General features: G+C 38.5%; 1 protein-coding gene across 5 annotated transcripts in view; it reads left to right on the top strand.

Annotated features, from left to right (window-relative positions):
• ETV1 (ETS variant transcription factor 1) overlaps nt 1-10,519 on the top strand; it is a 113,894-nt gene that overhangs the window by 70,072 nt on the left and 33,303 nt on the right. For all 5 annotated transcript variants that reach the window (XM_054059231.1, XM_054059233.1, XM_054059230.1 and 2 more), the window contains one exon: nt 10,378-10,507. In XM_054059231.1, coding sequence (XP_053915206.1) covers nt 10,378-10,507 — 130 coding nt within the window. The remainder of the gene's footprint in view (nt 1-10,377; nt 10,508-10,519) is intronic.

Genomic DNA, 10,519 nt, shown 5'->3' on the forward strand with positions numbered 1-10,519 from the left:
GTTGTCCAGCTGCAAGTACAAGATCAGTTGGCTTCTCATCTGTCGCTGGCTATTAGCTCTTTGCATGAGTATGTCAGGAAAGAACAATGAAAAACTAATAACTAGATTGATGTAACTTGAAACTTTTCCGTAAAAGGGGTAATGAGGCAGAATCAGTTCCTGTTTGTTTTCTGCTGTGGGCATGCTTTCCTAAATATAAAGCTGATGATACCTTTAAAACAATAAAATGAAAAATACAGAATGTTTTATTTTAAAGCTCATTGTTACTTCTCACAAAAATACTTGTTATAATTTCCAAAGTTTTCTTCATAATTCTTTTTCTAAAAACCTATTAAAATCCAAACCCTCAAACTGCGAATTTACCTGAAGTGCAAAGCGTGTGTTTGTAAAACATTAGGATATTATCTCACTTGGATATTTTAGTAATGGAAGTTATATGGTACTTAGCCATTACCTCTTACAATTTAAATTAAATTTTGGAAATTGCTGCAAATGGAAATCCTGTCCTCAGAAAAAGCACACAGACTCTGATTTAGTGGCCAGGTCTTCTCTTTGCATTTAACTTTATTGATAATTCCCAGGTAGGAGTACAAATTAAGTTTTCTCCCAGGCTTGATTTTTACATTAAGACCTTCCTCTTTAGCAGGAGCTCTAAAGATGGATCGGGTCTCCCTTGCACCCTGCCTTGGAAGTCGTTGGAGCCCCATATGTTAGAAGTAATTGTAGGTACAAATGCCCCTGATCTCTGCCCAGGAATTTAGCACTGAGAGCTAGTGCAGGTGAACCCTGTTTCTGTGAGGGGTCCTGGAGGTTGCACATCCGTTATAGAGGGATTAAAAATTCTTTGGATTTCTTTTTACCCTACAATAATCTTCTGCTGTCCGTGGGCTTTAGATCAATTGCTACTGAACCCAGCTGGTTTAATTTTCATTAGGTTACTCCTTCCTCCTCCAGAGAGCCCTAAGCCTCTGTTTATTTTGGGGGCAGGGGAAGAGGGAGAGCTCTTCCTCCTGCCTCACCTACTCTCCTCAAACATCAAAGCAAGCCATTTTGCTCCTCCTAGCTTAATCCTCCCTTTCTCCCTCTCACCAGTGTTCTGCAAATTTCCTTGTATTCTTAGAGTTGTCCAGCATCCGTGCTATTGGTCGGCAGGTTAACTTTTGCCCTTGAGGTACTTGCTGGGAGGCAGAGTCCCTCTGGCAGCACTTTCCCTTGACTGCCAGCAACTCTAAGTCTCATACAATCGAGTTTTGTACAGCTGGACAGGTAACTGTCTGGAAAGGAAGTAGAGCACTGCATGAAGGGGATGCAAATGAGAATAAAAGAGTGCCTGTGATAGCATTTCTGTGAGATTGCTGCTTTTGGAGGCTAAGAAACTGTGTCAGTAACTGCAGCTCCTACTGCATGAAAATACCTTCCAGACAATCCTTAGCTAGAAGCTGAAATCTTTTGAGAGTGGAGAAGATGGGTCAGTTAACCAAAATCATGTGCAAACTATTCCTTTGCTTGGGAGCAGAAGAGTAGAGACAGTCTTCTAAACCATGTGATGGTTCAGCCGATTAGCAGCTGCCCAGATAAAGTGTTAGTTTAGGCCAAAAGACCTATAGTATCCTAACAAGATGTTTACTGACAGCCTCTTGAAAAGTTTGTCTTGGATTTGCTCCATCGTTGGGTTTAGGGAGTAAGTTAACTGTTACTGATACTTACTGAAAGCTTCCCCCCCCCTTCTGTAGCCAGGTAGCTTACGCTTTTGGGTGGGCATTTTGATTTTTGCTGAACATACTCACAGACTTAAATTTTCAGCTGGCACAGTCCTTTTAAATGAGAAGTCAAGCAGCTACTAATGTCTGAATTATCTCAGTAGTGCCTTCAGCACTTCCAGCATCAGAAAACTGCAGGTGTACCCTCAGTAACTGTAATGAATACTTCCGAATTTGTTACTGCGCAGACAAGCAAATGAAAGGTATCTTGCACAAAAAAATGTGGATTTATAGCACTGAACCTGTTATTAAGCTGTATGGGTGCTGCCTCTAATACTGTGCCCCCTTTTCCACACTGGCTGGGAATCTCCACCTCTCAGGAAGGCTGCATCCATTGTGGCAGGGAAGTCTTGGGTTAGCTGCCCAGAAACAGCTAAACTGGCAAGAATTTTTGTGTCTTTAGCACACAGGCTTTAGAAAAGCACATTTCGGTTGAAGAATGACATTTATTTCCATTTGTGAAGCATCTAGAAAAATTTCTTTGCTGAACAGTGGCAGGAATGTCATGTTTAGAAGTCAAATAAGCTGTGCTGTAAGGAAGTGGCATATGTCTGCATTATAACAATGATTTTGCTGGTATCTTTTCCCCATGTACAAATGTTCTCTTATAAATCTGCTTCATGGATAGTGATGTAACTTTGTGCTGTAGGTGCAGTGAACCCATACCTGTTCTCTACTTCAACCTTTTTTAGCCTCGCCTATTATTCTCAAAGACTTTATGTTAATCTGATCATAAGGAAAAATTATGATGGATATATGGGAAAGAAAGAACTCTTACACCAAAGCAAGAAGTTATTTTAGCAAATAATGCTTGTTAGTATGGATGTATTACTGCAGATTTTAAGGTCCAGAATTTCCTAGTGTCATTTGTAGGAAAATGTGCTGTTACTTTCCAACTTGAAACTCTGTAGTAGTAAACAGGAAAAAATGCTAGCTTTCAGTGCAGTTAATCTTCGCCTGCTTGCTATTTTTTCCTGATTCAAATTCAGAATCAGTTATTTTTTTTTCTTCTCATACCATGTTATCTGAGAACAGTGCATGTAGACTTGGAGGACATAATCCTGCAATTTTGGGCTGTCTTATTCTTCACCTCCCCATCCTTCCTTACCCCCTGAGGATTTTAAAGACTATACTGTTATGTAGCATTCATGCAATGCAGTGTTCTAATAGACCATTAATTGGCATACACAGTATTGTATGCTTTAGGCTGGAAGTGAAAATAAGCAATTTGCTTCATTTTGCAGAGTGAGTTCTAACTGTTATTAAAGTGCATTTCTAGTTGCGTATTTTCCAGTAAAGGTGACAGATTACTTCAAAGCTGGTATTTTCTTTTTGTTAAACAAGGTTCTCGAATAGATCCATCTTGCCCACGTATTCTATTCTTGCCAGTTGGCTTTGAAAGCTGGTGCTTGGGCTCATCATTCAGAACTAGCTTCCAAAAAATGAGGTCCCATGCTGTTTCTATCTATTGAGCTGGTAGGGGCTGGAAGGATCTGATCTGAAGCCAACGCAAAGACTGAATTGATGGAATCATATCTAACGGGTTTGCCAAGTACTGCCCAGTCATGAAGTTCCACTTTCTGGGAAAGAGCACTGAGATGAGGGGTGGCAAAGCATTTGCTTTGATACTGGCTGTCCTCAGATTTCCTTCCCTGGACTTAGAGCCAGGCCAGCTGAAAGAACTAGCTTATTGTAGAATGCTTTTTTACACATTTCTGTCTTGTTCCTCTCTTCTGCATGCTGCTTCCCCATTTTCTCCCCAGATATGCTTTTGAAGAGGAAAAAGCTTGCTGCTTTTTATTATGGTATTACACGTTTTGACCATGTGTAATGTATTGTTGCAGAGGCATACTTGCACATTCGATATGCTTTTTTTTTTTGGCTCCGTGTGTACCCACCCAAAAACACACACAGACTCTGCCTCAGGTGAATGATCACCACTCAGTGAGATTAGACAGAGGCTGGTTGTCTTTAAGGCTAAATTCAGCATCTTAAGAAAGTTTTAGTTTTCTAGATGTAACTGTAAGATGGGAAGAGTATTACCAAGATAATGCACTTCCTCAAAAAACTAGTTGCTTAGATTTTGCTTCCCAAACCTTCCTGCTCCCTGCCGTCTGTCCCCCCCACCAGCTTTTGTTTGTGAGATAGTCAAAGCTCAGGTCTCTTGTCTGTGTTCAAGTTTTTATATAAACTGCCGGAATAGTCTGTGAAACCACAATGATGATATGTATCTGTGTGTCAGATATCCAATTTGTCACCAGCTTCTTCCAATACCTGGCAGAGAGCAGGACCTAAATGAAATCCAGTTGACTGGAGCTCAGCTAAGATCTGATAGAGGTGACTTTGATAGATCAAGTAGTTGAACAGCTTGGTGGAGTCTGTAGAGGTAATCTCTTCGGTCATTTTTACATCATTCCACAGACTTCAGGTCTTGCTCATCTTTGCAGCAGTTGCAGTGGTTAGAAACAAAAGGGGATTTTTTTGCCATTGTATAGGCAAGAGATTGTCTGGGGTGAAAATAATTGCAGATCTTGCCCCAGTCATCCAAACTTTCAGTCACTTCTGTCTTCAGCTGTTGCAGTGGTCTGCATGGGTAGGTTTTTATTCAAAATCATTTGGAACAGTTTAGCTGGAAAGACTTGGTTACCAGCCTTTACTGTCTTTCCATCCTCCTACCTCTCTTCATCTGTCACCTCTCCAACATGATATTTGTATTTCAGTTTTTTGTTGGTTTATTAGGCTGCATGTCCACATTCAGCTGCAGCAGCAGTAACCTCTGGAATATAAAGGAACGGCCAGTTCCTGCTTCAGCTAATTCCTCCTGTGCATCCCAAAGATAACCAGTAAAATTTTTCATCCTAATGTATAGTGGAATGAAATAGAAAGAGCACCCTACTCTGGCATTGCGTTGTCTTTAATCAGATGACTATTAAATGATTGTTTAAATTCAGAGTGCAGCTATCTACAAAAGTCTGCAGCTCAAATCATAATAATCTGGAAATAAATAATTAATAAATATAGACTTCAGAATGCAGAAGGCTAATATTTCTGAAGTTAAATACACATATTTGAAACCTGTTAAGAAAATATGTATGAAGCCTGCCATTTCCACCTGGAAGTTCATATAGAAAGTATTTAGTTTTGTGGCTCATTGCATCAGATACGCAAATACCTATGCGGAATATCTGGTTCAAATGGTAAGTAACTGTTGCAGAAACACAGCATTTCAGGCCTCATATGAACCCACAATGTTGTGTTTGGTTTTTCTTTAAATGTCTACTGATAAGAGCACCGAGGTCCTTACTATCACCTGAGAAGTAACTGGTACTTTATCCTTCTTAATGAACCGTTCAATAAACTGTTCATTTATTGAAAGTAGATTTTTTTTTTTTAATTAAAATGACTACCTGTTGTACTTACAGCATAAATAATTTGTTTGAATCATCAGGTGAATGCTGTTAAGTTATAGTGAGTGCGGAAAATTGCAAAAACACAAATTAGGGTCCCTGTCCTTAAGTGTATTTCAGTTTGCATTTTGATAGCAGTTTAGAAATGTTATCGTCTGTTTTGTCACAGACATAATTCACATCTTTCTTCAGGCACTGTAAACAAGAGAAATGGTTTAATGGCTCCATAAAAGGCACTCTGTGCTGATAGCTGAGATTAGACCCTTTAGTAATGGATTTTTGTGTGTTGGGGGAAGGGGAGGGCTTTGCAGAGGTAAATGTACTGGAAAAGAATCTTGGAGAGACTGATGCATCTGAAGTGCCTGCTGCATTTCTGTGTGTATTGGGAGATAGATTTAAACTGTGACAATATTGGCTTTATCAGTACAAGGGGCCTTCTCTTTTGCTTTAACAAGTACTAACTTGGGTCACCTCAATCAGTCTAGCACCTGGAGTTTTGGTAGTACTAACAAATATTTTTATGTCTTATGTGTTTTCATCTTGCTGTTAAGAAAACCAAATCCCCTCTGTTCAAATGTGTTAAAGAGATCTCTCTAAACTTACGTTGCACATTAACAGTTTTGCCTCAATCGATCATAAAAATGAATGAGTTTACCTACTGAATTGGCTTTAGGGGGGTGATTTGAGAGCATAAATGTGAAAAGCCGTTCAGAAACATAGAACAGAAATGTTTAAGGCATGACTTACTGTGACTTCCCAGTTACTTCCTTTTCTCTGCAGGTACACAAAGATCTCAAACTTAATATAAATGCAAGTAGTATTACTTAGGAGACATTGGAGTTCACTGGCACAAGCAGGGTGGCTGCTGTCAGTTGATTTTATACCTTAGAGTAAATGCTTTTGCCCTACAAGCATTGATAATGAGACATTGTTATCTCTTTGGTCAGTAGAGTCAAGATTGCCTGCTGTTAGCCAACATCATTGAATTACCAGTCATACTTCATGCCTTTTGAAAATGTTTAAATCAATTCTTCTGCCTCAGAAAATAAAATCAGATTTTATTTTGTGTTGTGGGCAGGAATCTGAAGTTTTAACATTATAAAGTAACTTTTTGCTCAAAGGAGAAACGACTTGCAGTTTCATGTAAAATATTCATTTCTTCTTCATCTTGAATAACCATCTCTTAAATTGAAAAATATTTTAAACCATCACTTTTATATTTGACGTAGTGCATTTCTGGGGCTTTCTCAAAATTCTGTTCTGTCTGTGCAGAGGTCATACTTTTCCTGTTTCTCAGGCTAGAAAGTTTGCAAATCAGTAGCCTCTGAGACAAACCAATTCCTCCTCTAGTTTCTGAGTCCTTAATAAAATTGTTCTTTGTTTGAGTCTTAAACTGGGTGTTGTTATGAAGAAAATGATTGGGGATTAGGTTGTTGACAGATAGCAAAGGAGAATATCACCTCACAACGAGGGGTAGCAGGTTCGCGCTATGTTTTTGCAGCTTCTGTGCGAGTTTGTTTCATGGTGATATTATTATTGTTTTGTATAAAATCTAGGCCAATACAATAGCACATTATATGTAATATACAAGTCCTCTTACTCTGCAGATAGATATATTTATACACAGAGAATATGCACACAGTAATGTATTATATTGTAATCAATTTGCTACAGATGGTAGGAGTCTCTGCTTACCTTATATCTGCATGTTGACTTCGGAGGAGCTCCATACAGGGTCTGCAGATTGAGTCCTTTCTGATACTGATAAACCTGACTTTCCCCAGTAGTTGAATTGAGGTGTTGAAGCCATCCATTCAAATATGCCTTGTGAGATTGTTTGCCTCTGGAGTTTGAAGGTAGTTATCTGTAAATAATCACTCAGGATGAATTCTTGGCCCTTGGTCACTTAATATCATTATTAAGGCAAAGTGCCGGTTACTTTGATAGGGTTGTTCTGGGGTTAAGTGAAATGAATTTGCCATCAGGAAGAAAGAAATGGTGAGGAGTTGTTTGAAATGTCATTTTGTTAATTTGGGTAAGTTGGTAGCTTGGTATGCTGTACTAAAATTAGACAGTATAAATAAGCAACCTTGTTCTCCTCAAAACAAAATGAATTGAAAACATAAAGTATATGTTTAAAATATGTTTTAGTATGTGCACTATAAAATGAGTGTCACACTGAAATGAAGAGTAATGGGTGGAGGGTTTCAGTGGTGATACAAGAACTGTTTTGAATGTTTGAAATTTCATTTTTAGAATAAGTCCGTCATCTTCAGCCACGCTTAAGATGTGGCTTGAAAGGTTGGGTAGCCTTCAAGACCCCCTCTGCAAAATTTTGTATATATTCTTCTAAGGCTGTATTTTTTCCTTTCTGCCTCTAAAATGGTACACTTAAGGAGCTGTAGATAAAGCTTAGCATGGTGACTGTGTCAGGGGACTGCCTGAGGAAGGCGTCAAATTTTACAGCTACATTATCTTACTGGCCGTAGTTAAGATAAAGATCTAATATAAAATCACTTTGGACTGTAATGCTTTCCCTAAATGAAATGAAGGCGTTAAGCTACTTGATTTGATACACTTTACCCTAGCTTATAAAGCTGGGAGGAAGGTGAGGTAAACTTTAATTAAAACTACAGCACAGATGCCTTCTAGCACTGTGCCCTGTACCTTGCTAGGACTGTACAGTAACCAAAATAAAATGTACCTCGCAGCCGAGGCAGCAGGCTGGAGCCGTGTTCACTGAAAGTAATTTAATTAGTGTTGATCATGACTCCAGATGATGGTGATTTGATAAGGAATAATTTAGTACTTAACAGCCTTTTACATGCACCAACTCCATGTGGGAAGGTAAAGCAAATTGCACAAAATGAATGTGCTGCTTTCACTTGTGCCTGTGCCAGTGAGCTGGAAAACTGCCTGTTAGCAGACGTTCAGGCTCTCAGCGCTGTGATGAAATACCCAGCCAGTTCTCCGCACAGGGCTGTGGTGTGGGAGTCTCTGTACTCCCGTTATTTAAAAATAAATAAGGGAAGTAATTTTTCATAACAGATTAACTCCGAGGAAGTAGCAAAGTTAAAATGAAAAAAAAATAAAATAAAATAGAGCAGCGTGGGGCCTTTGTGCAAATATGTGATACTGGCTTTAAAAAAAAGAGTCCTGTTGCAGTTGTGTTTTAATTCTCTCGTTCAAGTCAAAGTGATTGCCCACCTTTGCATTGGAGCTACCATCCTAGGGTTGTAGGTCCCATCATATGCATTAAACGTGTGGTGTGCATTATCTGACCCACACATGTGAGGACAGTCAGCAATAAAACTTTATTAGCAAAATCCTGAAACAAACTACTGGATGTCAGCCTGCTTTGCAGTTACGATAGTTGGATGACTGGGCTGCGTTTTGCCATATTATGAAACTTGAGCATCTTTATTCAGGAAGTCCATATGTTTTTTTTTTTATTTTAGTGTTAAGTTCAGATAGTTTTATTTATAAATAGTTATTTCCTTGTTGTGACATTTGTCACTTTTCATCTCTGTTTCTTTAGTTACTGTGCTGTGCGTAGGTATTTATGTACCTGTTTTACTGCCTGCTTTTCCTTTGTAATGTTTCCAGATAATTGACTATTATCCACCAAATATAGTAGCTGGATAGCAGATTTAGAGACAGTTCTTGTGAATTTTGTGAAAATAAGTGGCAAAATAACGTAGTGCTGTCTTGCAGTTGTCTCAGCTGAAGGACAGTAGCAGAAGCTGTCGTGTAATAAGGTCCAAGAGGACCTGCTTATGACAGAGTACTGTGAATGTTGCCCAACTGTACGAGGACCCACAGTAAGAATCTGGAATCCTGATCTTACTCACAGATACTTACAAATCTGAATTTATTTGTTCTGATGCTTACTTCTTAAACTGCATTTCATTTACCTTCCTCTCCCCAGGAACATCTGTGGGTATGCAGATACATCAGTATCAGAAAACATATAACGTGTAACAAATTATCTTCCCTAAGTTCAGGTGAAAGGGAAGGGATAATATTCTCCTTGATGGTATATGACAGTGGCCTCATTTTGTGTTGAGGTTCTCTAACCAGGACTGCTGCACATACATGGATTTCCAGTAGGGCTACAGTTTCTGTGTCAGGCTGGAGCATGATGTGCAATTTACAGTGTTTTGGTGACAGCATCAAAAACTGGTGATAAAATCAATCTCCTAACTCTTGGCTCCTCAGGCTTCAAAAACATATTTACAACCTCATTTTATTTCAAACTTGAAGGGTGCATTTTCAAGCCGTGAAATACCTGGTTTTTAGTTCTTTGTCCTCCTAGCCACTTACTGTAGATTTGTCTAGGTCAAATGAACTTTGGATTATTTTCTGCTTTAATTTTGGTCAAGGTTGCCTATGAAATAAGGAAAGTTGACTGGCTTACACTGATATGCTGGTTAACTTTGTCTTTACCTTTGGCCTTTTTCTTAATGCAGACTGACTTGTGCTTCTAATTAATGCTGCATTTCTGTCACACTGCCTTTGTTCTATTTACCTTTTAAAAAGGTATGATTAATTTTTTTTCCTCAACTTGTGTCTATTTCACATTTGCGATTGACTTTGGTGAGGCCAGGATTTTTTCTTTGTGTGTATTTTTGAGAAAAATTACTGAAGCAATTTCTTGTGTATTATTTTCAAACACTATTTGTATCTAACATGTTATCATCCAGTTTCATAAGTTTCACTGCAGGTTTTTCATGCGTTCTGAGGGTCAAAAAGGTTACTGATCATGTATTTGAGGCTGATACATGAGAAATTTATTTTGGAGTCATTTGTGTAGCACTCTTTGAGGTGAGCTACTGTTGCATTTATAGGTAAAAGCCACCTCACCAATGTTACTTAGAAACATTTTGTCCCTGGAAAGTATTTTGCTTCTGACAACATTTACAATAGTTAAGCCAAATATAAGTGGGCTGTTATTTTCCTGCTAATGAGATGGGATCCCGGCCATCATTCTATTAAACAATAAAAGTGCTAATAGCCAATGTGAAGGATTTCTGTTTTCTATTTTTCAGTTGACACCCAAAGAAATATTTGAAATGTTTATTTCCTATATTGCTTTTAGTATTACAGTGGTTTAATTAATCATGTGTTTAATTAGCAGCATCTAGCTTAATTGAGAAAGATTTTGTTAATATTGTACTTGGGTTTTAATTACATTTTTTGTCTCTTTTCAGTGGCTTTTCATGGTCTCCCTGTGAAAATCAAGAAGGAACCCCATAGCCCATGTTCAGAACTTGGCTCCACTTGCAGTCAAGAGCAACCATTCAAGTTCAGTTATGGGGAAAAGTGCCTGTACAATGTCAGGTAAAACAATCA

This window comes from Cuculus canorus, chromosome 2 (genome assembly GCF_017976375.1).
Source record: "Cuculus canorus isolate bCucCan1 chromosome 2, bCucCan1.pri, whole genome shotgun sequence".
Lineage (NCBI taxonomy): Eukaryota > Metazoa > Chordata > Aves > Cuculiformes > Cuculidae > Cuculus > Cuculus canorus.